Consider the following 25,396-nt stretch of genomic DNA (forward strand, 5'->3'; position numbering starts at 1 on the left):
CTATCACTATTGCTTAACAAAAGCAAATTATTATATGAACAGGAGCATACAGTATATATAAGGGTTATCACGTAAAACTAGATGTCCAATCTGTCAATTGATAAAAGTTTGTGCACGCAGAGTTCATTTTACCGTCGGAGATGCTCTATTACTTGATCTTTCTGTTTTGCCTCATCTCAGGCACGATTTCTGAAGATACTAAATCGCCGCGTATAGTGATCGTTGGTGCTGGAGCGTCTGGTATCGCGGCTGCGTCGAAATTGATCGAGAATGGTTTTGAAAATCTTATTATTTTGGAAGCCGAGAATCGAATCGGTGGACGGGTAAATACAGTAAAATTTGGTGAGTCTAGCTTTTACTAAGGTAGCAATAGGGTATGCGCAATTACAAAATAAGATTGATAGACTGTTTACGTTTGTAGACGAGTACGTGATCGATTTAGGCGCGCAATGGGTTCACGGAGAGAAGGGAAATGTTGCGTACGAATTGGTAGCTCCTTTGAACATTACAGATCACTCCAAACCATTTAAGGATGAAATATACACATCTACTGGTGAATTACTCGATCCTAGAATCACAAAGAACATTACGGATACTTACCTATCTTTTGGGCGCACTAGTCCGGAGATGTCGGATGATGAGTGTCAGCATTCCGTCGGCGAATGTCTCATATACAAGTACGAATTTTATGCGCTTATATCGTCGCTTCATGAATGTACTCAGGATAAAAAGATTCAAATGAATATATAGTAATTGTTTTATCAGAAATTTATCTTGAATGTAATTCAATATATATGGTATTCAAAAGATCGCAAAGTTGAGAACAAGCAAAAAGCAAGAAGAAAATATTATTCAATAGTAACATTATTATTTGTTGTTATAGTATTATTTACATATATATTATTTATAATTTTATAATATAATTGAATAATATATAATATCATAATATATAATATCATAATAAGAATTTTTATATTAGTATGCAATATTAGGGATGTGCTCTCGAATATTATTACTTCCGTTATATAATTGAATTCGTCTGTTCTTTAACATTATAATTTAATATGATGAATCTGTGATTTTATGATATCTGTGATATTATGTGCCTGTCCTAAATTCATATCTAATGTGACGCGCATACCTTACCATATACTTTATACATTGATCTAAAATGACTTTACATTAGGTTCAAAGACAATTTTAAGATGTTTCCGGAATTAAATGAAACGCTACAGGATCAAATATTGTGGCTGTTGAATTTAATGGAGACTAGTTTTGATCCTGCCGATGACTGGTTCGATATCGCAGCGAAAACGTATACCAATTATGATGTGTGCAAAGGTGATCTGGCGATCAATTGGAGAAAACGAGGATATGGTACTATTCTCGATATATTAATGGTTGGTGTTTATTATCTTACGACAATATATTTTATTCGTTGAACATGCTTATTTACCGTAAATTTCTTAAATAGAAAAGATTTCCAAATCCGGAGGATGAGTTACCTGTGCTAAACAAAACGGTACTTAATGCTGAAGTAACGAAAGTTGATTACTCCAGTGACGATAATACCGTGAAAATAACAACGCTCGATGGAAAAGAATATATAGCCGATCATGTCATCATGACACCTTCTTTAGGAGTGCTTAAAGCACAGCACGAAACTCTCTTTAATCCTTCATTGTCGGAATCAAAAATTAAGACTATTAAGGTATATTTCCTTTTTCCCCAGAAAAAATTAAAGTTTAATTAACGATATTTAACTTTCGTTTTAGGGACTGGGATTTGGAAATGCTTGTAAAATATTTTTAGCCTTCGATGATATTTGGTTTACTCCCACAGAAACGAACAACGCAGGATATAGAATTTTGTGGAGTAAAGAAGAAAGGGAGAAGCTTGAGAGTGATGTAAGATTTTAAAGTTGCGCTACAAACGAATATGTTAATTTAGTTGTATATAATATAAACATAAATTATATTTTTATTTTATTTAGCCAAAAATGAGGTGGATGCCTTACACAGCAGGCTTTAACTTTGTCGACCACAAGCCTCGTTTATTGCAGGCATGGGTATCTGGAAGAGGTGCGCGGTTAATGGATGACCTCACTGATGATGAAGTTTTTGATCAAACAGTACAAATATTAAATAATATGTTGTTGAAACATTATAATGTCACTAGGCCAGTAGCGATGATAAGGTACCAATCTTTCAGCTTCTATCTATTCTTATCTCTGTCTGACGACATTCTTTTCGTTTATAGGAGTAAATGGCATCAAAATAAGCATTTTCGGGGTACATACAGTTATCAGAGCATAGATTCTATAAGGATGAACTCTACCGCGAAGGAATTATCAGAGCCAATTATGAAAATGGGGAAACCCGTAAGTTTTATTTGAACGAATTTTTCAAAAAATGAATACCAGATTACATATTGTTTCATCTGTTTCTTTTAGGTAATTCTATTCGGAGGTGAAGCTACCAACAAAAAACACTACTCTACAGTACATGGAGCAATTGCCTCTGGGTGGAGAGAAGCTGAAAGATTAATAAATCTTTACGACAATTAATAGTATAATTGAAAATGCAATGACAAAATAATACATTTTATTTAGATAAAATTGTTCATAATTAATATGATTATAAACATTATTAATATGATAATAAACATGATACGATAAAAATTATATACGTAACTGTACATATATAAAACGCAAGAAATTTTTTATTAAGTTTGAAATGTGTGCACGCGTGTTTTTTATATGCGACTGTACCCACATATTTCAAAGTACTTTCATTCATATTTCTTAGAAATTTAAAATTATGTATAATTAATTCTTAACGACGTGATATTGTAAAAACGTTTGTGCTTGTTTTACTCCAGTATCGTAAGCACCATGCGTCGTAGAATAAAAATTCTCGTGCGTTGCTTCACCAGCAAACATAATGATAGGCACATCCTAAAATAAATTAATTTTCGTTGCATCGAATTTCGTTGCATTATTTCATAATCAAGTGTGTTGATTTTTCTTACCTTATTGTCATATTTTTTTGCCTTGCCCCATATCGCCTCTGCTAAAGCGTGTGGTGTAATGCCATTCGCGTCACATCTTGTTGTAATATGACTATAACTGCCACGAACATACTTATTTGCATTCCACCGAGTCCTCAAACATTTTTTTACTGGTGGTATTTTGTCAAATCTTAAATAATGTTTAAGTAAATTTTCACAGTCCGTTGCGACCTGCTGTTCGCTTAAAGTTTCAATAATATAAGCTCCGCGTCCACCAACCCAACCAAGGAGTACACCTTCGTGATTTGGCAGAACATCGAAACCCGTCAGATCTCTAGTCCATATAGCCAGATTTTTATTGCAAAATACTCCTTCTTTCCAAAGTAATTGAAATCCTTTGGTACCAGGTTTCCACCAAGGGACACCAAAATCGAGGAAAACCTTATTTATTAAATCGAAACCTAAACATTCGATTGCCTGGCTGAAGAGATTCGGTAAGGGGGGAATGAACATCTTCTTATAATTCTCTTTTAAATAACCGAGAGAGCAGGTAATTATTACACAATCCGCAAGAATACGAGTATTGTTAGAGATATTTATAATAAGTGGGGAATTGAAATCATTATCTATTACTCGTTGCCACTCGATTGAATCAACAGAGGTATTAAGTAATAAATTTTCTTTACCCAAACTATCAGCGATGAGTTTGGGTAAAGCCGTATATCAGGATTTAAACAACACGTGTTCTGAGCCGCCGACATACTATAAATGAAATAGTTAGCGTTATTAAATTTTCCCGTATAAGTTCAACATTACAATTGACCCGTATTTACCTTAAATTTTCCCCAATATTTCGTGGACAGTTCATCAAGTGTGAAACAAGCATTATCAATTACAAGAAATTTAACATTCCAATCAAAAATTTCCTTCTTTATGGTTCTTATTGGTAATGGGTCATTCTTTTTATGTAAATGTTTATTGAGACAATTTCTCAAAACCGCATCGATATTTTCAAAGCCTACTTCGATATCTTTGTTTTCACAATCTTCGCAATCTTCTAATGTAGTGCGAACAAGGTCATCTATCTCCTCTATCAAAGCTTCATCTACTTTACAACCATTATTGCGAATGAAAATTCCTTGACCATCTTGATATTGTATATCTGAGAGTAAATCATGTTCATAACATAATTGGGCTAATTGACTTTGATCACCGTGCACAAACTGCGCCCCACATTCTATCCAAGCTTTATTCCACGGAATAGATTGAATTCGACCACCGACTTCATTTTGCGCTGTGAGAAAATAAACAGTAAATATCATACTTAGTGGATGCAATTCCGATACCACGTTTAATTACCTTCGATTAATAGATAATCTTTGAAATTTGCTTCGTCTAATGTCTTCGCAGCCGCTAATCCCGCAATACCTGCACCTACTATTACAAGTTTCGTTCTTGTTACTTTTTGGCTTGACGCATTCACTGTCCTTTCCAGTTTATGGAAGTTGTTTATGCAACCACGTGTTCTACGTGATTAGAATTGTGATTTTTCTTTCTTTATTCAATTTTGACAATTTGTTTATAATTGTAATCAATTTTTAACATGTATGTACGAATTATTACTATATACAAATTTAAGTAATTAACAAATATAACAATATCGTAATCTTCTATCAAGAAGGAAAATTACCTAATTAATAGAAAAATATATTACTTACTGCTTGTAAATCGATAGTAGCAAAATCAACAATGCAGCAAGAATAGACATGCATGCATTTTATTTATTTACTGCTAAGTGTGAAATTTATATGTTAAGTTTCTTTTTGTTGGAAGAATAAAATAATAAAAATAAATGGTTATTGATTAAATCAATACATTGGAAATATATATTTAATGTTTATATAAAGAATGTTTTTTAAAATGTAAATCATCAAGTAAATCTATAATTTACCATGGTCCCTTATGAAGAAATGTGGCTCTGGTTAGAGCTGAGGCTTTAACCGCCTAAGAAGCATGCTAATCAATAGAAATAGAATATATGATTCAATATAAACACTTTTAATATAAATTAGCTTTTTCATTCATACTACTTTTTCAGATTGAAGAACAAGTAAAAGAAATTAATGAAAAAAAGGACAAGTATAATTGTCATAGATTACGCAGATTATCTTTGTATGTGTGCGCGCCTAGATATTATTTTTAAGATTAAAAAATAAAACAGATATGATTGCATAAGACACGAAGTGTGAATTACAAATTTAAAGACATAAATGATATTGGAAAATAAAAATCAAGTCACACAGAATCTTTAAAGCCATGCGATGATCACAAAATAAGCTTATTTTAGAATCAATTACTGTTTAATCATCCACAGAATCATTATGTATAAGTAATAACCTTTTATCTCAACTATAATGAGTAATCAGAAAGACTGCACTATTTTACACCGTAGTTACCCAAATGTCCCAAATAAAATTGAAATACTAATTATATATGTAAAAGTTATAAAATTTACCTATAGAAATCTATTATTCTATCAGCTTCTCTGAAACCCGTTTCAACTGCGCCATGCACAGTAGAATAATAATGTTCGTGCGTCGCTTCTCCAGCAAAGAGGATTATCTATTGAATAAAAATTATAAAAGAATCTGATACCCATTTTTCCTTAATTATTCAGTTAATGGAAATACATACAGGTTTCCCATCAGCTAATATAATAGGTTCAGCTAAATCTTCCGTTTTCACGTTTAGCTTTTCAGTTGTTATACTTTTAAAGGTGTACGATCCACGGAAACATTCATCAGTATACCATGATGATCTATAAATAATATAATACATATTAACATTAGAATACCAAAAAAGGGAATATTACAAATTATTACCTAATCATTTGATCAAATTTTGGAATATTATACGTTTTACTCAAAAACATTTCTAGTAATAAATATAGTCCATCAAATACATCATTATCAGACAGTAACTCCATTTGTTTTGCAAATTTACCAGAGATCCATGCACATAGTACTCTTGGTTGATAATCCACAGAAATAAATGCAAAGACATCACATAGCCACTCATAATCCTACATCATATATGGTGAATATATTTAAGAACCAATACTGATAATGTTTATCAATATTAAAGGATATAGCTGTATACTTGTCCATACTTGTCCATAAGATTTAATAAATTCTTCTTTATCTTCCTTAGACCATATTAAACTAAAACCTGCACACTCTTCTTGCCACCATCTATGTGGGAATTCCAAGAACACTTTATTTACAGTTCCAATATTTAAACCCTAAATAACATATTACAATTGTGTTTTAAATTAAGTGCATACGAAAAAGTAGAGAAATTTCCATATTAACCATCAATATTAAATTTTTACCGTACCTTTATTGCATGTTGCTTTGTTCCAGGTAAAAGTGGAGTGAACATTGTGTTATGTTTTTCTTTCAGAACACCAAGAGATGCAGTAAATATAACATGAGATGCTTTATATGTTGAACCATCTTTTGTTTTTACAATTATATTGTTATCTGAAGTATAGTCAATATTATAAACATCTTTGTTAAATTCTATTTTTTCCATTATAGGCAATTTATTTTTTGCATTTGATATTTTTTGCTGAAATAAAAGAAAAATGAACTATTGCTACATATACGTATATAATGTAATTATTAGTGATATAAAATATACATACAGATAATAAAGCAAACAGTGTTTTATAGCCATGACCCTTCCAATTAAGTACAGGATCTCCATCACAAGTCCAATAATTTACAATTTCTTTTGCAGAAACATTAAACCATGAATCACTACATTGAATGGAATTATCAAATTTATGTATCCAATCTAGTAATTGCTCGGCTTTATTACGACTAGTAAACGGATTTTTGTCAAATATTTTATAAAATCTGAAATATTTAATTCAATTTAATTCAATTCAGTTTCTTATTACAACGATCGGAAGAAATTTCGAATTTTAGCGGTAAAATCAGGCCGGATGTGAGTCACTAACCTTGAAACGAGAAAGGAAGAGAAAACTATAGTGCATTTATTAAAATTTGTACATTATTAAGCATAATTTCTTGCATTGTGCTTTATAAAACTATTGTATTACGTTACAAATTATGAATGATCTATATCTCTCTACAAAAAATGTGACACAGGAACATAAATTATATATACTTTATAAACATGTTTGCAAAAGGGTAAGAATTATTACTGAATTAGTTTTGTAGAAAAAAAAAATGTTTTCATTAATTATAAAATATTTTGTATTTCAGCAATGTTGATCCTGAATTGGAAAAGTTGAGAAGAGAGGTTGATGGTCCTCCAAATTTAGATACTGTAGCATTAAATATTCAAAGAGCTACAGCACAAATTCATGCTTCTTATCTATTCGAAGAGATTGGAAAAACCACATTGCAAAAATTATGTTTATTACTAAGTTCTACTGCAACAGGGAAAACTTATAATGGGTGGCAAGAATTTGCTGCACATATGGGCCTAACGATGGAACAAATACGTGTATGCATATAATATTTAATGATGGTTTTATTTAAAACTGTTTTGTTAGCTCTTTTTCTTACAGTGTATAGATTATGATTTTAAAGGCCTGCAAGATCCAACTTACTATGTATTACTAACGTATGTGCAACATGCTGAGGCAACTATAGATAAGATTTTGAGTATTTTACAAAGAATGCATCGTTTTGATATAATTAATCAAGTAAAGGATGATATTTCTGATCTAATTAACAGAATTACACAAAGTACTACGGCAAATGGTATTTTAATATTTATCATAGAAGCAGTAGGAACCTTTTCTTTCAATTTAGCTTAGATGAATGGTTTTTATTTGTATAGAATCAATCATGAGACCAAATAATGTACCAAGAGCTCCATTAGTATTAACTCCAATTAATTTTGTACATAATATACAAAGACATAAATCAGTTTCTGGGCATGTTATACAAGATAATTTAAAAAAGGTATTATAGAATATTTGTGATAAATGTCTTTACATCAATACAAATTGACATTTTTTGTATATCTTCTTGATAGACTAAAAAACCATATGGCTGTAAAGTTATGTTAACATTTGCTGATGATGGTTCAGAAACTGCACAGCATATAGCAAAAATATTCAGGTCTAAGGAGCCCAAAATTGGAGTTCTCATACTTCAAGAACAGGAAAATTATGTATATAGTAGAGCAGAAGAATTTATAGATGATTGTTTTAAACAGGTAAAACAATTTAAATGTCTCTAGATTGAAAAATCTAATTCAATTTAATTACTACTAATTACTAACATTTAGGTGAACTTTATTATACCTATATTAACACAAGGATATATGGAAAGAATAAATAATTCTAAGAAAATCTATACTGAAGACCAAAATAGATTAGATGCAAAGTACATAAAATATATATATTCTCTTTTAAGATATGAATATGTGAGAAGTCAATGCATTAATTCCCGTGTAAGGTAAGTTTGTCAAAGATTACTGTTTATACTAATGTATTTACATAAGTATTTCTCTTTTTAGGTGTATAGTTCCTGATAAAGAAGTTTTTACAGTTGCAACAACAAATTTGCATCCAACTTTGCAAGCATGGTTTAGAGAGAGTGACATTGATGCATTTGTTAAGAACATTCTTTTAAAGAAATGTTTAAAATAAACTTGTATAATTTAATAGATAATTTTAATTTTGTATATAATAAATAATATATTTTAAACCTATTTATATACTCACTGATTTATAAAATATTCCCCATATGACTCTGAATTATGTATATCATCCGATATATTTTCAGAAATATCATAGTATATTTTTAATGTTTCTATACTTTCTTCTTTTGAGAGAATTTCACCCTTTGCAGTAACAAATAAGTGTCTATCGAATTCATTAAAGCATTTTGACGAATCTAATAGTTTGTGTGGATAAGCAAGATTAAAAACAACATTTCCCCGTTCACCATGAACCCATTGTGCACCTAATTCCACTACATTGTTCGCTGAAAATATAAAATTATAATTGCTTTAAAAATAAGTGCGTTTCTTTATCCTATGCAACAGAAATTGAACTTTGTGTATGAACGTTTAATGAACGTACAATAGAAACAGAAATAATTTACTTACAAAATTCTGCTGTATGTATTCTACCGCCGATCCGATCTTTTCCTTCGAGAATTGTAATATTTTTTAATCCTTTTTCTATTAATCTAGTTGCTGCAGCAATACCCGCTGCTCCAGCACCAATGATTATTATTTTTGGATCTTTAAACATTGTATTGTTTTAACAACGTTTTGAAGTAGTAGATTGTAATTAGTATACTATGATATCGTTATCATATGTACATAATTTATTCAGTATTTAATCTTTTTATCTAGAATAACAATAAATACGATTAATGTTTAAATAACCATACTAAAAACATATCCGACGTAAATATCTGGTAGTGTCAGTATCATGCTTTGATCAGCTGATGTAATGTATTCCGGAAGTGGATAGCGCCACAAATACCATAATACAAAATTTTCATCGTCTACTGATTAAAAGTTTAGTATTGATTTTTTAGCTATACCTTATTTCCCGGTTACAAAAATTCATTTTGTATCGGATCGAATTTGGTATATATTAAGTATAAATTAGATGTCGATGATATGAACGTTTTAAATATTGATAAATCGATTCATTTTTCGATGTGAAGCAATCGAGTATTGAGTATCGAGTATCGAATCTGAATGTAATGTAAACAACTTCCAAAGTGTTTCTTTATTATTAATATTAATTTTTAATAGAATCATCAAGAATAAAATAATTGATATTATCGAAAAGTACTTTTGAAATATTGATAATGGTGGCATTACGACATATTCACTGAATATATTACTTCGTTCTTTTAAAGTTTGGGAATACAATTATATGGAATATAGGTTATATGTGGATTCCTTAATAATACACAGAATACTATGTCTGTTATCACATAAATTATTCGTTTGAATCATCTTTGAATCTTAAAATATTTAAAGTATTTAATTGTGTAAAAAATGGCACAAGAAAAAGGAGATCCTCCACGAAAGGTTATTTTACTATCTGATATTTTATCTCTTATTAATTATATATCTCTAAAATTTCTCTAACTAATAAATTAATAAATGTTTCTTAATATAGAGATACAGAAGAGAAGGAGACAAGGAAAGCAGTCCCTTGGAAACAGATGACGATTATGTTCCTTATGTGCCAGTTAAAGAACGTAAAAAATATCAATTAATTAAGCTTGGTAAGCTTGGACAACTTAAAGATGAAGCTGCTGCTGGTATTATCGGGAAAAGTAGCAGTGAGAATGAAAAGGATGATGCAGATGATGATGATGGGCAAGTATGGGGAAGAAAGTCGAACATTTCTTTGTTGGATCAACATACTGAATTAAAAAAATTAGCAGAAGGTAACCGTGTATGGCATACTTCATGAAATAAAAAATTTTCAATAATTTAAATTAACCGATTCGTAAAATATTTTAGCTAAGAAGGAAAGTGCTATGGAAAAACAGTTGAAGGAAGAAGAAAAGATCCTAGAGAGTGTAGCAGAAAATAAAGCTTTAATGGGTGTAGCGGAATTAGCAAAGGGTATTCAATACGAGGACCCAATAAAGACCAGTTGGAGACCTCCAAGAGCAGTTCTCGCTGCAGGAGAAGCAAGACATGAAAGGATTAGGAGGAAACTTAGAATTTTAGTAGAGGGAGATGATGTACCACCACCATTGAAAAGCTTCAAAGAGATGAAATTTCATAGAGGTATACTGAATGGTTTGGAACAGAAAGGTATCGTTAAACCCACACCAATTCAAGTTCAAGGAATACCAACAGTGTTAGTATACATTTATTGCATATTTGTAGTCACGTTTCTGTAAAATATAAAGTATTTATTTTTTTCCTTTTTATAGATTATCAGGTCGCGATATGATTGGCATTGCCTTTACTGGTAGCGGTAAAACATTGGTATTTGTATTACCTATTATAATGTTTTGTCTAGAACAAGAAGTGGCTATGCCATTTGTGAGAAACGAAGGACCATATGGTAATACTATATTGTGATAATATAAAAAATAAAATATTTAGAAAATGATATTAAATAATATAATGATATTAAATATGACGTTTATCCCCTTTCAGGTTTAATCATTTGTCCGTCTCGAGAATTAGCGAAACAAACTTACGATATTATTCGACATTATACGAATACTTTACGACAAGCAGGTTGTCCCGAAATACGCAGCTGTTTAGCAATTGGAGGTGTACCTGTATCAGAATCTTTAGAAGTTATTAACAAGCAAGTATTCTGCCAACACTTTGATTTTTCTTATTTCGATATTTCTATCGCATTATATAATCTTTGCCTTCATTATAGAGGTGTTCACATTATGGTGGCAACTCCTGGAAGACTAATGGATATGTTAGATAAAAAGATGGTAAAACTCAGCGTGTGTCGTTATCTGTGTATGGACGAAGCCGATCGTATGATCGACATGGGTTTTGAAGAAGATGTGCGAACAATTTTTTCGTTCTTCAGGGTAAATATACTTTGTTATATTTTTATTATATTAAAAATTGTTTGTACTACATTTGAGCATATATTTCATATAGGGTCAGAGACAAACGTTGCTGTTTTCTGCGACTATGCCAAAGAAGATTCAAAATTTTGCGCGTTCCGCTTTAGTAAAACCTGTGACGATTAATGTTGGTCGCGCAGGTGCAGCGTCTATGAATGTAATACAAGAAGTTGAATACGTCAAGCAAGAAGCTAAAATCGTGTATCTCCTGGAATGTTTACAAAAAACTCCCCCACCTGTACTTATATTTGCCGAGAAAAAGCAAGACGTTGATGCTATTCACGAATACCTATTGCTAAAGGGCGTTGAAGCGGTAGCAATACATGGTGGAAAAGGTATATTCAATTTTAACGCAATAAATATCATCAAGTATATTTCTAGCGTTTAAATTGTGTAATTACTTTTTTATAGATCAGGAAGAAAGATCACGTTCTGTAGAAGCTTTTCGTGAAGGCCGGAAGGATGTATTGGTTGCGACGGATGTTGCATCCAAAGGTCTCGATTTTGCCGATGTGCAACACGTTATAAATTACGATATGCCGGATGATGTTGAAAACTATGGTAATTTAGCATGTTTCTATTAATTATTAAGCAATGATTAATTACATAAATAATTAATTTTTATGTATAGTGCATAGGATCGGAAGAACTGGGCGTTCTGGACGAACTGGAATAGCAACAACATTTATTAACAAAGCAAATGACGAGTCTGTGTTACTGGATCTTAAACACTTGCTTATGGAAGCGAAACAAAAGGTTCCACCATTCTTGCTGGAACTTTGTTCAGAGAATGAAAAATACCTCAATTTGGGAGGTAAAACGATTGCAGATAACATTTACATTTTCTTTTTTATTAAGAAGCAGGAAATAAACCGTGTTCTTTTTTATTACATTTCAGATGAGCGTGGATGCAGTTATTGTGGTGGTCTTGGTCACAGAATCACAGAGTGTCCCAAACTGGAAGCTATCCAGAACAAACAAGCTTCGAATATCGGACGCCGTGATTACTTGGCCAGCAATGCAGCTGACTATTAAACTGGACATATTATTTTGGACATATTTTGTACATATCTTTTAAAAAAATAGTGATTTCTCCGTGTAATATCGTATTTTGTAAATAGTTTTACAAAATTTGTATTCATAATTAAACATAGATATTATCTCATTCTTTCCTCGACACTGCATACTTCCTGCTAGCTTTAAACGCGATGCTTTTATGTTTTCTCTGTTCATCAATTTGGCACACGATACGCACAAAGATAGAAATTTTTCAACAAAAACTCCGTCTGAATTGACCTGAATAATGATTAGAGGGCAAAATGGGAAGGGGGATGACGATTTCACGAGGATCAAAAATCAGAAAGCCGATGAAATAGAGGCACGGCGAAGGATAATAGAGAAAAGTGCCGAAAAGAAGCGAAGATTACGTCAACAGCACATTGAACGCAAAGAAGCATTAGAAGCGGAAAAACTACAATATGCCAAGGCGGCTGGTGATGTAAAAATTCGGCAGCTTAAACGCACGCAGCGACTAGTCGAGGAGCTTGCACGTCGTAAACGTAAAAGCGCAATTTTCCTTTAACTCGTTGTTAAACTGTTGGTGTATATGCATTCATGGAAAATTAGAAGCTGCAAAGATGCACACAATGCATATAATATGCAAACATATACAAAATATGCAAAGTACAATACTCTCTATAATGTTTTATGTTTAATGTTTATTATAACTATAACGTCTATATGCTTGTAATTATATCCATAAAAATATGAATTTGCATAAATAGCCGCAGTCTATTAATTATAAATTTACTTACTGTGCACCTATTAATATAATACAGATATCGAACTGCAAGAGTCATTAAAGAGTAGAAAGATAAAATCTGCTGTTCCATCTGTATGTAACGAAGCTTTGGAGAAGAAACACGTAGAGTTGATAGAAAAGAGGACTCAGGATGAACAGATACAAACTTCTAATCTGTCCAGCCCATGGGATGTCGAGGAAGATTTTGAGATAAAGCAGCGGCAGAAGAAATTAAGTTACAAAAGAGATCTCCAGAACCAACTCCTAGATAATCGACGGAAACTGCGTGAGAAAGAGGAGGAGAAGCATCGCGAGCGAAAGATAATGGAAGAAGTTGGCGAGACGATGCACCAAGAAAATTTGGAAGCGGAGAAGAGGAAGAAAGAAATAGCTGCTTTGATGGAGGCTGAGAAGGATGCTTTTTTAAAAGCTCGACGATTTTGGAAAGAGAAGAGGAGGGAGGTTCTGAAGCAGGAACACGACGAGATTTTGCGAATCATCGCTAAAAGGGAGGCTTTGCAAAAGAGGGAAGCTGAAGGAAAGGTTCTACGAAGACGTCCATTCATTGGCACTGAATTTTATCTTAACAACGCACCTGTCTTTTTTAGGCCGATACTCAGGCAGCTAAGGACGCTATGTTAGAAAAGATGATGAGTAAATTGATGGAGGAAGAGCATAAACGAATAGAACGGGAAGAAATTTCCAGGGAATTATATTTGGTAGAGAAAGAACGCAAACTGGCGGGTGAAGCGATTAAACTGGCGATGAAAAAGAAACGTACTGCGAGACAACAACTAGAAGAGATGGTGAGATTATGGTTGCATCGCGGAATTTCTTCTTTTTTGTTTTTCATTGCGCATTATCTTTTTATACAATACGCGTAAGAAATATAACACAGTGTATAAAGATTGTTAGAGGCTGTAAAATGAACAGGCAAAAACTCAGAGAGCTGTGGCTGAAAGGAAAGCGAAAGAAAATGCGATCGACGCTGCTTTCGCCAAGTATTTGGCAGATGAACGAAAGAAACAGGAGGAAAAGGAAGGCCAAAAGGAGCAAGCACGACGCGAAAAAGGTGTGTAAATCGCCGTTGATATCAAAGATATCGGAACTAACGTGGGTAAGCTTTGCCATATTTTATTTGTAGTCGTCCAATATGGAAATGAATTGCGCGAGGCTATAGAGCAAAATAAAACGCAACGTTCGAAGGATGCAGGAAAGATAAGGCGTGAAATTGATATTAACGAAACTAAGTGTCATTCGGAATCTAACTTGGAGGCAGTGAAATTTCAGCAGGCAAAGAACAACGTGCTTTAAATAGAAACACTGAAGATGAAATTAAATTTTTAATTCTACAGCTATTTATTGGTATACAGATATATACAATGATGCGCGAAAACCATCGCTCTCGCGGTTCTTGCGGCTCTCGTCATTTATACAAAGTCCGTGTAAAAATACAGCAGCCCCATCTTATATTGGATATTAAGTACATGATAAATTAACAGTCTCGCCTCGGGCGTGTCCAGTATCGAAAAATCGGACGGGAACAGCTAACTAACGAGTTTCGTTCTGCCGATCGGATTTTTCTTGGCAATCGAGGCAATTCTCGAGCGATTTCTTCTACCATTTTTACCCCTTCCATTTGCAATTTTTCATTTTCGATTTATAACAATTGTCATGTAATATCAAAACGATCGTTTCAATTTCTTTCTTCCTTCTTTTTCCGTCTCTCTCTCTCTCTCTCTCTCTCTTTCACTCTGTGTTAAAACATCTTCGGCGTAAGAAGGGGTTGAAGTAGCGAAACAAGTAGCACTCGAGCATTAAGAATAACTATAAGTACGAACGTTAGTTTTCTCGGTGACTGGCTAGTCGCCATAGTCGCTTACAAACTAATTTGATCGGTCGATCGTTCTCATCTCTTCTTTAAATGACGAGTAAATTAACATATCTATCGTTAAAACATTATACACTTGGAAACGGTACAGTAATATCCTGAGATCGTAGAGAAATTCTTTTCTCGGAAGATCGTCGTTCAATGGATGATCGTAATGATCGTAAACTTTAAAAACTGAATACTATTGTAAGTTGTCTATTTGTATTCCTTATACGCTACGTGAAATCCTTATCTCCACGTATCGAAATTGCATCTCGACGAATGGTCCTGACCTACGGTTCTTTCTTCCAGCGAACTAAAGAACCTTTATGGAGAATTTCTTAAGTACGAAGCGATAACGAGGGAGGGAATTAGGCGACATGGCCACTGGCTCAGAACCGGTCAAGTTCACGAATTTAACACAGATTGGTCTTAAAAGTAAAATCACATTTCCTTTGATAACCCATTTGCCTACATCGACTCGCTACTCTTATTTTCTCTTTCGACCGACGCGGTTTTCTACGCGTCGTTTCTTCTAACTTTTCTCTAAGAGAAACGAAGAAAGGAAGATGGATCCAAGAATTTCTTAGCCAGTCGGAAACTGCAGTCGCGCTAGTTGATTCTTCTCTGTTTCGTTTAATAAATAGTACCGACTATTCGAGTAAACGTTTCTGACTAAATAATAATCGCTTACGATTTACGTAATATTAGGCCAATGGGTTAATTAAATATTAGTCGCGTGACACATATTGAACGATCGACTCTCAGAGATTGCAGAGACTCGATCGCAATCCGCTTACGCCTGTTAAACGTGTATATAAATTCACGTAAAAGTAAAATCACATATTCTTACGATTTAAGTACACGTACGCACGTATGTATACACACAAGCAGATTTTTGTTCATTTATTCGCAGCAATCGGTAAAATACTCTACTGGTTTTAATCAGAGGTGGGCAAACGAAGCGTGTCTCGATGGTTCTTTCGCGTTATAACGATATACACGTATCATTTTACGCGTAATTCCCTCTTGTACGATACGTTATGGCAGTATTTATCGCAGCGTGTTTTACATTAATGAACAACGAAAAATAGATTTGCCCACCTCCGTCCCTTAACGCTAATAATATCTCATCAACGGTGAACAAATCTGGTCAGAAATTTCCTGTTGCTCTTCGTCAACGAGACCAATCACGACGCCTTCTCTCGGCGTCTTAACGACGATACAAGCGTTTTTTTTCTTTTTTTTTTTTTTAACACATAACTCTCGCAAGTCTCTAGTACGTTTCGCGGAAGCTATTCTTCTTGTTTCACGAAACCATAAATGTTACCGGATATTTCAATAATGCTTGCGATCGATAAGATCTTTATATGGTGGGTCAAAGTAATAGAAGCATCGGGTAAATGCTAGAGTATTCTGAGAAAAACACCGTTTCTGTGGAGTGGAATGAATCGAAGCAAATAACAAATAACATTAACAAACGTTAGAATAAGAACAAGTAGTTTCAACGAGGGAAATAAGAGGAACATAGATTCGATTGGATGGAAAGAGATTTGGAGGAATCGTTGGAATGTTCGACGGGCACAGAATCGTTTCGTTAAGCGATATTGACTAATAGCACCGCAGAATAGTAATGATAAATCATTTCAATACGATTAAGCTACAGCCGTTTTCCCAGTAGGTAGGGTAGACAGTCTCTGAATACACACTGGGAGGAATGAAACTCATGGAAATATAGCGAAGAATGCGTGTCGTTAATTCTCGTATCTTTTATACAGTCTCAAAAATATAAATAGCTCAACGAGAGTCTTGCCATCGCTTATCCACTGGAAATGCAAATAATCCGGCAAGTTTTACACCGCGGTTAGGAATTGCCGGCGAATAGGAACCATGAGAATAGTACGTTAGATTAACAACAGCAAGTGCAGGCAAAAAGTATCAAGTTGACGATAGACGATCTTTAAAGAAACTCAAAAAGGATAGACTAGCTTCAACTATCAACCGCGATTTACGTTCTCAAAGATTCTTCTCTTATTTTTTTTTTCCAAGAGAAACTTCGATTCGTCGCTAGATCACGAATTCCTTAGCAACTCGTGTGTCTGCTGACTTCCTGTTTGTCTCACGAAAAACCATCACCAAGGAAAAGCAAGAAGTTTTCTCTTCGATCGCGAGATTCTTTTCGTAAGTTTCGAACAGCGGTGTACGATAGGCACGATATAGTAATAGTTTTAAGTGTTTTTCTTTCTCCCATTCTCTTTCTCTCCGTTATTCGTCTCCAAATAAGACGATACATCACTCTAGAAGTCGCATCTCACATCGATCGAACGCTGATCCCTTAATTGTTATTAAAGCTGCGATCGCAAACGAATCGTAATCTCGTGTTTCCGGAGAAAGAACAAATTTTTCTGCGCGCTTTTCGACAAGCGAAAATAGGTCTGTGACTTTTTGTCCCTTGCGCCATCGATACGTCGATGCGCACGGCTGCGGTTAGTCTTCTCTTTTTTTTCTTTTTTTTTTTTTTAAAGTGAAATTTGGCCCCTTTTCTTTGGAAGAAGAAAACTTGGCTTGAATCGTTCAACTAGCACTTCCATAGAACGCGCGGATCGTTTCGGTGATCGATCGTTACATCGTAATACGAATTCGACGATTTACGAGGTGAATTATTCTGAACGTACGACAGATATGTCGTCTTATTACTAGGAAGACGTGAAAAAGAGCGAAAGCGTACGCCATATGTGTATGCGTGCTCCTCGTTATTAGATACCGATAAAAAAATAAATTCCAGCACAGTAGAACGGAAGAAGCTCATTTGGGGTTGCGTCAACGTTTATGAAAACACGCCCAGCAGCCATTAGACTAATACGATAAAACGGTTTGGTTCTTCGAAGTTCGATTTCACTAATAATAAATATCTTCTTCTTTTGATTCTTTATTCTGTCGAGCGTTTTTTAACGATCGACCAGAGCGGTTAATTATATTTATCATTAGCGAAACTGAGGCTGAACCACGGGATAGCATGTAAAAGGTTTTCACATGTACCTATCCTTCGCGACTTCGGCGGACGGGATTCTTCGACGTATCGATTTCTTCGATACAGATCTTTTTTCTAAAAAGATTCCTCTAAATAATGAACAGATCTAAGCGTCTCTGATTCACCGTGGTCACGTGTCCGAGAAGAGGAACTCGCTCTCGGACAGTAACACCTCGAGATCGGAAGGAACGGTATGGAGATCAGAATTGGCTGGCTCAGGTAAATCACCCGCACTGTTTCCGATTCCTGTAGGCGCTATTTGTCTGGCCCTGCCGATTCTGACCCTGTCCTTCTTTTTCGCTGTCCTTAGAAGAACACCGGTTCGTGGAAGCTTCGGCCTGCCATTGACGTGTGTCGTGTTTGGCGCCATGGCAGGAACCTGTGCTACCTTGTCGGATTTTCTCAGTTTCACGCTGAACCTGAAGGGAGGTTTATAAACTACTTGCAGCTTCGCCCTCTCTTTTCTTGTCCCTGAACTTGCTGGTGCTTTCGTTTCTTTAGATTCGGTTGGTCTCCTCGAAACCGCTTGCCTGGTCGCAGGCAGTCTGGTTCCTGCACCAGTCAGACCCACAGGAGTAGACTTGCTTTTCGGTAAACCAGTCGCGTTGCTTCTGCCAGTTTCCGGCCGACATTGAGAGGATGCCAATAACCAGGAACGTACTTTGCTTTTCGGATCGGCGTTTGGCTCGGTTTCTTTCTCAGCCTGGATAGCCGAATAATCGATCACTTCTTTCTTGTGCTGCTTCTTACGCTTTCTTTTCTCGTTGTCCGCGCTGCTTACGTTGCCACTCGAATTCTGCTTATCTCGACTTGGGAAGGTCTTCTTCCGTTTGTTCTCTTGTATCATCGCAGGCGTCACGTCTGCTGATCTCTTCCTAGCAAAGTCCTCGGCCGCGTTCACCGATATCCTCTTCGCCTGTGATTGCGGTTGTTTCTTCTTCTTCGATGCATCCTTGCCGGATTTGTCCGCGTTCCCATGAGAATCCTTATGCTTCCGGTGTCTCCTCTTCTCCCTGACTTTTCTGCTGAGTGGAAGCTTTGCACGTACAGCCGGAGGATGCACCGTCACTCCCTCCGTTCCCTCCGGCGGAAGACGCACCGTTTCCGTCGTTGAGCTGTGTATTATTGTAACTGACTTGAGTTTCAGGTCCGGCCGTTTGCCCAGTAATCGCATGCTCGCCACCTAAATTCAAAGAACGAGTCGTAAAGTATTAACGATGATATCAAGTGGTTGCGTGTTCTACCGTTACAGGTATTGATTTAGGCAGATGTTAGCGGTGAAATGTACGAGGAAAATCAACTACGATACTGCTGATAGTCGTACGATCGCGTGTTCGTTACACGAATAGTTATACGAATGCTGGAGGATTTATGACGAATTAGATACAAAGGTACAACGATGTTTTCAACTAGCGTGTGTTACAGATGCTGCAGATACAAGACTCTACTTTCGTCTGTTCCTAGACTTACTCTCGACACGTTTTTTATCCGCGCGTTTCCTCGACAGTCTCTGGCGTAAAAATGATTGGTATCGGTATTATATATAGTAAACTGTATTTTTCTAAAGAACAATTCGAACGTGTATAGAAAAAATAACAAGAATAGAATGAAAATTAACGTTGAAGATTAAAGGAAGAATTAAAGTAACGCTTACCAATAGCGATACAGCAGCCACAATGATAAAAGCGGCTGCGTACCAGTGGTCAATTATCCAACGACGGAACGTGGCTAGACTTTCGTCGGATAAGAGAAGCTTCCTTAAGGTTGCTAAAGGACCACTTGGATCAACCTGTAGAACAGTTCGTAGGTAAAAAGTATCCTATCATCGATAGATAAAGTCTGTATCTACCGCGACGAAGCATTTAAATAGAGAAAATCGAAATTCGATTTGATCTACTTTGGAATTATTGCTCAAAATAAAAATCTGGAATCGCTATAAATATAAAAAAGTATTGATGCAATGAGAACATGAAATCTCCCGAAGATAGAACTTTAAAAATTTTCTATTTTCAGTTTGGTACCACAACGTAGTAACCGTATTTTCTTATTCTGTATCACAAGAAAAAGAGACAAGATTTGCCATAATATAAAGAGAGAGTATGTACGAGTAAGCGTTTGCCTATTTATAGCTCGGCTACTATGATAAACTCGCCGTATGATAAAATGTCATATGGTCGTACCTCTCGACATTTTTGGAAGACGTCACAGTATCCGTTATAATCATTGCACGGTGTTCCAGGCTTCGAGAACATGTCCGGAATGTCGTAGGGTGGAGAGTTCCAATCAAAAGACGACCTACACGCGTAACATCGATCATCGATATATATTTATTTTTAACATTATAAAAAAATATAAGCGCAGAGAAAAATGCGGTTCATAACGTACAAGCAAGGTTGATTTTCTCCGGGTAGACGACAACATAGTTCACAGGCTTTCGTCGGTGGATCATTTGGCCCGGGAATGCACTGGCAAGATTCCAATCCGTATGCAAGGCATATACTACCGGTGCACTCCTATGAAACAAGGAAAAAGGTAAACGATGCATATGCGGAAAAATATTTCTCCGTCATTGTCTGGATTTCACGCTCACCCCCATAAAACACACAAATTCGCGATTGCAGATCGTCTTGTTGGGCTTGTTGATGGAAGGAGGACAATACGGTGATCGACCGTCGCAGAAGCTTGCGTCGCGACATCCGTTGTCGTCTCTGCACTTGTCTCCGAATCTTAAATTGCACTCTGCAGTACAACATGGACCCTGAAAAACGATAACACGCTTTTAATTGCTGCAAACCTGAAGTTCTTTCGCTTTTAATTAATTATTAATTAATTAATTCGCTTTTAACATATGAAAAGATCCTCGAGGTCATATGGAAAGAATACGACGAGTCTATTTGAAACGTATGTTGTAATATATCGTATCCTGCGTTTACGTACTTGGCTAGGACTACAAATGGAACCCGGTGTGAGTGTACAGGGTGTCTCGCCTGCTGGCGGATAACGACGTTGGGGAAAACAACACGAATCCCTGCAATCTTCTTCCCATCCGCAGTCGCACTCTTCACCCTCTTCGATGACACCATTGCCGCATAATGACACTTGCGGCTCTGGAAAAACATACACAGTTTCCTCAGTTTCTCTCTAAACGTGTACATAAATGCGCATATTAGGTTCAGCAATAGGTTCATTCGCTTCTGCTTGAAAGACTACGAAGCGTCGTATTTACTTTGACGATTATTTCCATATAAAATTCTTCTAACTCGTTTATCTCGTTTCTCCGTAAATTTATATTATCCGAATTTATATTATAAAAAATTCGAGAGTTCTCGTCTCTGCATTTTCTAAAAATATATATCTACATCGGTGAAAGGCGAATGAACTTGTTGCTCAACCCAATATATACACTGCCATAAGTATTAGGACTTATTCGTCGCATTTGTCAAAAAAATCGAACAAATTTTATTCTATTTAATATTTCACGTTATAAGACACATAGGGCGTATCGGAAATCACAGCGATGCAAAAATCTTGAGAATTCGCAGCTATTAAAAGCATCCAAGTCCCAATAATTAATTAAGTTATAAATTTATTTTATAGGAATTTTTTATCACGATAAACGCAGAATAACAGTTTCTTCGTGCAAATTACTAGTAGATTGATTCGATCGTCGATACGATACGAATGAAATGACAGATCTTATAATAAAATGATAGCAGCGAAAGGTATTCAATTTATATTAAATATCGCGTGTCCTGATATCTATGGCGGACCGTTTATGCTCTAAGTTTCCAGTCCTTACGAAGGATATAGTGAAAGCGGGGATCCGCGGAACGACTTTATCGCTGGAGGAAACTGTACTTAAAAGTTTCGACTATTATTCAGGATAGATATATTCGGTGGAAATATCGCTACGTTAAATAACTTTCGATTGGAGGAACGCGCGCAACTATAACGGACGGGTACATTCCGCGAATATTCGATATTCGACAGGGGATATAAAAGTAACGAGCCAGAGACTGACCAGTAAAGCAACCCTTCGGAGAACGAGCTTTGCTATTCAAAACTGGGTTTATGGCACTCAAGCTACATGGGCTGAAACGATTATTGTTTCGCTTGTCGCCGCTGGTAGCACGAGCGAACATAATGAAGTTTCCATCCTCTCCGCCGGGCGTGCATTGTTCCGGATCGTGCTGAAACAAAGTAAAGTGGCGCCTCGTGTTACGCGCGTATCGACATCGACAGTCCTAGAAAAACGAGCAGAACCGTCAAACTCGTCTCTCCTCTTTCTCTTTCTATGCGCCTTGCTTGGCACGAAAAACGTATTAACATTAGGAAGCGGTCGTAATGTCTCATCTCGAAGCAAGAACGAGATCGTGTACGCGTACGTATATGGAGTAAGTAAATTCAAAGCAGCCTACCGGTGAGCCGAAGTTGTGACCGATCTCGTGGGCCAAAGTGACGTGAGAAACGGCGGGTGGTACGTGCTTGCCGTAATTCAGCAAAGTCACTATTCCGGTGTTCAGCGACTTCATACTGCCACGATAGTGCTGCAAAGTTTATAGTACATTTTGTAGATTTCAAGGTGTTCGATGTTCGTTTCGAAAGGAAGCGGCAGTGAGCTTCGGATTTCCGAGTTTCGAGGCTTCCTCGATGAAAGAAACGAAAAAGGACGGAGAGTCGACCGATAGTCGATTTCTATTTCATCCTTCGTCTTTGGAAATTGTATGATTTCTATTCTTTATTGTCATTTTTGCTTCGGATATTTTCGAAGAAAGTTTAAAATTCATAGGAATTTTGGTCATTTTTGCGAAATAGTTTACCGTATCGGTAACGATCTATGAACTCGACAACGTCCTCGCAATAGCCTCTGGGCCTAAAGTACAAATAAAACGCTAATAAAAATTCTAATAACCTGGTAACATGGTGTCTCCTCCTTACTGCCTATTTTATAAATTTTCGAACGTATACAACGAGTATAATATTTTTTGGAATAATTTGTAGTTACGTTATACTACGATATATCATTACAATTATATATATATATATATATTGCAATATTTTTTTAATTCTTACCCCGTTCTTTTCGCAGACTCCACCAGCGTTTTTCAAATCACCGGTCCAAGCTAGTCCAAGCGTTCCCATCTCGAAATCCCGATACGTGAACATGTAAGCTAAGCAGAACGCGTCGTAATCCTCTTCTGCAATGAACAAGACGAACCGGGGGATTTGCAATCGTTCGGGTGATCGATCGGATGTTTCTTTCGCCGCAAACAACAATCGGCTGGCGTTATACGAAGTATCGTTAGAAGGAAGATTTATTTACCGGAGAAGAGCTCCAGATACTTTTCCACGCCGTAGTTGCCTGGGAATCGATAATTGGGATCTCTCAACGCGTCCTCGCTGTGAACTTTCACACGTTTTATCATGAAGCTGATGTTGTCAGGTCTGCCGTCCTGGTTGAAATCTAGCAACAGCAACGTGTTCTCCTTAGATGCCTGGAGTCGGGACGAGGTACATACGTGTATCGTTCGCGGACAGTGCATACACAACGTTGGCGAATATTTTATGATCGTAGTTTCTTGTGAAACTGGCTCGCAACAAACTTACGCTCGGTACTTAATTGCCAAATGGAACTACTATTGTTAACGAAATTTTACAAGTCACGCGCCTTAATAAATTCCATTGCGTAACGCTAACAAGTTTGATATTGAAACAGAGAACTACGGGTTAGGGTTACAAGAGTTACAGTTGATGATAGTTCTATACAACGTAAAATCGTAAGTTACGCTTGTCACCCGTTAATCGACCGATATTACCGGTTAGTAAACAACTATCGTGCAAGAGAGACCAGTTTGGAAAATGCGCCTATGTACCGATTACGTATAACTAATTACGTACAATTGGCGAGATTTTTATCACGACAACGAACATTCGAGTTCTCCAAAAGCTGCGAGGTTTCCACCGATAATTCTTCAAGATCTTAATCATTTTCTAATATTCAGTTTGTCAGGCTCTCCATATTCTTTCGCAAGCGCGCTAATTCCTATAAACGTTCTAAGAATATCGGCTCCGGACTCTGATACTAAGAAAATCGCCGAACTTCCATCGCGCTATAAAGAACGCGAGAAACGAGTAAGAAATTTACCAGTGTGCTTATAAATGGAGTTGACCCTTTGCACGTGTCTCGTCATCACCTCGATGCAAGCCTCCTCCGTGCCGTATCTCGCGAAAAACTGATGATCCGCTTGCAGGTACAGCATGCAGGTAGTTTTTCGCGGATCCACGGTGGCACGTTTGTGCAAATGCCTAGCGATACGATCACCGTCGCTGCTTCTAAAAAGGAGAAAAACGGCGAGTCGCGAATTTCTTACGGCACCCGGATAAGCGCGGCTTATCCTTTTTTCGTAGCGGTTCGCCCGAGACCGACTACCGTTTCGTGATTTTTATGATTTTACTCAGAACGAAACGTTACACGATACGAAACGAAACGGACCGTGTTACGAGAAGGGACGAGCCCTGCTCGAACAATTTTCCCCGACCGTTTTCTCTCTCGCATCCGACACTCACGTTTCCATACGTGCTGCGCTCTTATCTCTGTCCAAGGTCAAAACTCGTGCACCGTTTTCCTTCGAGTAGAGAGCTTGCCTCTCGCCGAGCAGAGGTTCGTAAAGCGTCCGAGAGTCGTTCCCATAATCATGTTCGCCCCTGAAAAAGTAAAGATACGGTGGTATAACGATATGTGCATGGCGTGCGGACGTGATCATTGCTTTCGTTGCACGCGGAAGCTGCTGGTACAAGGAGCAAGGAAATTATGGTAATTATTCGGAACAGCGTACGGCTCACTGATTTCGGTGAAGTATGTTGTCAAGCTCGATACTCCGAGTAAACTTCTTTCCACGTAGAGAAACCCGTACGAAATCGTATACTTGAGTTTCCAGGGTTCTATAACTTCTTAATTTATGAAACACAAGTTGTGTAATCAATATCGTATTTATTAAATGCCTTCGTAATGAATATAAAATAACCGGAATGATACAAGATGTGAGGAAATTATGGTA

At 36.1% G+C, this 25,396-nt stretch overlaps 6 protein-coding genes across 7 annotated transcripts in view; 4 read left to right on the forward strand and 2 right to left on the reverse strand.

The window, feature by feature from the left end:
* The first annotated feature begins 47 nt into the window (after window positions 1-47).
* On the forward strand, window positions 48-2,683 carry LOC117230418 (spermine oxidase-like). Its single transcript, XM_033487848.1, has 8 exons — window positions 48-342; window positions 422-677; window positions 1,187-1,400; window positions 1,475-1,711; window positions 1,776-1,907; window positions 1,994-2,196; window positions 2,260-2,380; window positions 2,453-2,683. Exons 1-8 carry the CDS (start codon window positions 141-143, stop codon window positions 2,564-2,566), a joined length of 1,479 nt encoding a protein of 492 aa, XP_033343739.1. The 5' UTR covers window positions 48-140; the 3' UTR covers window positions 2,567-2,683.
* LOC117230417 lies at window positions 2,668-9,548 on the reverse strand. Its single transcript, XM_033487847.1, is given in 13 exon segments — window positions 2,668-2,956; window positions 3,031-3,771; window positions 3,843-4,303; window positions 4,369-4,535; window positions 5,525-5,631; window positions 5,704-5,827; window positions 5,892-6,091; window positions 6,179-6,310; window positions 6,406-6,639; window positions 6,716-6,929; window positions 8,777-9,038; window positions 9,163-9,410; window positions 9,493-9,548. Coding segments are annotated over 12 exon segments (2,919 nt in total). The 5' UTR covers window positions 9,311-9,410; window positions 9,493-9,548; the 3' UTR covers window positions 2,668-2,827.
* LOC117230421 lies at window positions 6,973-8,732 on the forward strand. 2 transcript variants are annotated; one of them, XM_033487855.1, is made up of 7 exons: window positions 6,973-7,226; window positions 7,302-7,545; window positions 7,595-7,805; window positions 7,885-8,009; window positions 8,083-8,265; window positions 8,338-8,507; window positions 8,569-8,732. In XM_033487855.1, exons 1-7 carry the CDS (start codon window positions 7,213-7,215, stop codon window positions 8,699-8,701), a joined length of 1,080 nt encoding a protein of 359 aa, XP_033343746.1. In that variant the 5' UTR covers window positions 6,973-7,212; the 3' UTR covers window positions 8,702-8,732. The 2 variants fall into 2 exon arrangements, with proteins under 2 accessions (XP_033343746.1, XP_033343747.1); XM_033487856.1 differs by having other exon boundaries at window positions 6,977-7,226; window positions 7,610-7,805.
* Window positions 9,549-9,637: 89 nt separating the features above from the next.
* On the forward strand, window positions 9,638-12,801 carry LOC117230828 (ATP-dependent RNA helicase abstrakt). Its single transcript, XM_033488685.1, has 10 exons — window positions 9,638-10,107; window positions 10,199-10,472; window positions 10,549-10,894; window positions 10,971-11,104; window positions 11,200-11,356; window positions 11,435-11,597; window positions 11,671-11,971; window positions 12,048-12,197; window positions 12,268-12,450; window positions 12,535-12,801. Exons 1-10 carry the CDS (start codon window positions 10,075-10,077, stop codon window positions 12,669-12,671), a joined length of 1,878 nt encoding a protein of 625 aa, XP_033344576.1. The 5' UTR covers window positions 9,638-10,074; the 3' UTR covers window positions 12,672-12,801.
* Window positions 12,802-12,914: 113 nt separating this feature from the next.
* LOC117230831 (meiosis-specific nuclear structural protein 1-like) lies at window positions 12,915-14,955 on the forward strand. Its single transcript, XM_033488689.1, has 5 exons — window positions 12,915-13,195; window positions 13,475-13,980; window positions 14,046-14,243; window positions 14,371-14,509; window positions 14,582-14,955. The coding sequence occupies exons 1-5, from the start codon at window positions 12,940-12,942 to the stop codon at window positions 14,749-14,751; spliced, it is 1,269 nt and encodes a 422-aa protein (XP_033344580.1). The 5' UTR covers window positions 12,915-12,939; the 3' UTR covers window positions 14,752-14,955.
* The window catches only part of LOC117230827 (disintegrin and metalloproteinase domain-containing protein 10-like), a 57,114-nt gene continuing 46,490 nt past the window's right edge, over window positions 14,773-25,396 (reverse strand). Inside the window, exons 6-17 of the mRNA XM_033488684.1 lie at window positions 24,906-25,043; window positions 24,484-24,671; window positions 23,662-23,802; window positions 23,412-23,536; window positions 22,757-22,885; window positions 22,360-22,528; window positions 21,276-21,445; window positions 20,929-21,096; window positions 20,724-20,851; window positions 20,519-20,633; window positions 19,993-20,127; window positions 14,773-19,521 (exon numbers count right to left, since the gene is read on the reverse strand). Coding sequence (XP_033344575.1) covers window positions 18,469-19,521; window positions 19,993-20,127; window positions 20,519-20,633; window positions 20,724-20,851; window positions 20,929-21,096; window positions 21,276-21,445; window positions 22,360-22,528; window positions 22,757-22,885; window positions 23,412-23,536; window positions 23,662-23,802; window positions 24,484-24,671; window positions 24,906-25,043 — 2,659 coding nt within the window. The 3' untranslated portion in view covers window positions 14,773-18,468. The remainder of the gene's footprint in view (window positions 19,522-19,992; window positions 20,128-20,518; window positions 20,634-20,723; window positions 20,852-20,928; window positions 21,097-21,275; window positions 21,446-22,359; window positions 22,529-22,756; window positions 22,886-23,411; window positions 23,537-23,661; window positions 23,803-24,483; window positions 24,672-24,905; window positions 25,044-25,396) is intronic.

The sequence above is a fragment of the Bombus vosnesenskii genome, unplaced genomic scaffold (genome assembly GCF_011952255.1).
Source record: "Bombus vosnesenskii isolate JDL3184/JDL3185 unplaced genomic scaffold, Bvos_JDL3184-5_v1.1 scf7180000013267, whole genome shotgun sequence".
NCBI lineage: Eukaryota > Metazoa > Arthropoda > Insecta > Hymenoptera > Apidae > Bombus > Bombus vosnesenskii.

Bases quoted from the DNA above. Each gene is read 5' to 3' on its own strand.
- LOC117230418 (XM_033487848.1), top strand. From the start codon at position 141: ATGCTCTATTACTTGATCTTTCTGTTTTGCCTCATCTCAGGCACGATT. The intron at 343-421 runs GTGAGTCTAGCT...TTACGTTTGTAG, and splicing joins GGTAAATACAGTAAAATTTG to ACGAGTACGTGATCGATTTA. The intron at 1,908-1,993 runs GTAAGATTTTAA...TATTTTATTTAG, and splicing joins GGGAGAAGCTTGAGAGTGAT to CCAAAAATGAGGTGGATGCC.
- LOC117230421 (XM_033487855.1), top strand. The intron at 8,266-8,337 runs GTAAAACAATTT...ACTAACATTTAG, and splicing joins TAGATGATTGTTTTAAACAG to GTGAACTTTATTATACCTAT. The intron at 8,508-8,568 runs GTAAGTTTGTCA...TTCTCTTTTTAG, and splicing joins TGCATTAATTCCCGTGTAAG to GTGTATAGTTCCTGATAAAG.
- LOC117230828 (XM_033488685.1), top strand. From the start codon at position 10,075: ATGGCACAAGAAAAAGGAGATCCTCCACGAAAG. The intron at 10,473-10,548 runs GTAACCGTGTAT...AAAATATTTTAG, and splicing joins ATTAAAAAAATTAGCAGAAG to CTAAGAAGGAAAGTGCTATG. The intron at 11,598-11,670 runs GTAAATATACTT...TATTTCATATAG, and splicing joins CAATTTTTTCGTTCTTCAGG to GGTCAGAGACAAACGTTGCT.
- LOC117230831 (XM_033488689.1), top strand. From the start codon at position 12,940: ATGATTAGAGGGCAAAATGGGAAGGGGGATGACGATTTCACGAGGATC. The intron at 13,196-13,474 runs GTAAAAGCGCAA...AATATAATACAG, and splicing joins GGAGCTTGCACGTCGTAAAC to ATATCGAACTGCAAGAGTCA. The intron at 14,244-14,370 runs GTGAGATTATGG...TAAAATGAACAG, and splicing joins GACAACAACTAGAAGAGATG to GCAAAAACTCAGAGAGCTGT.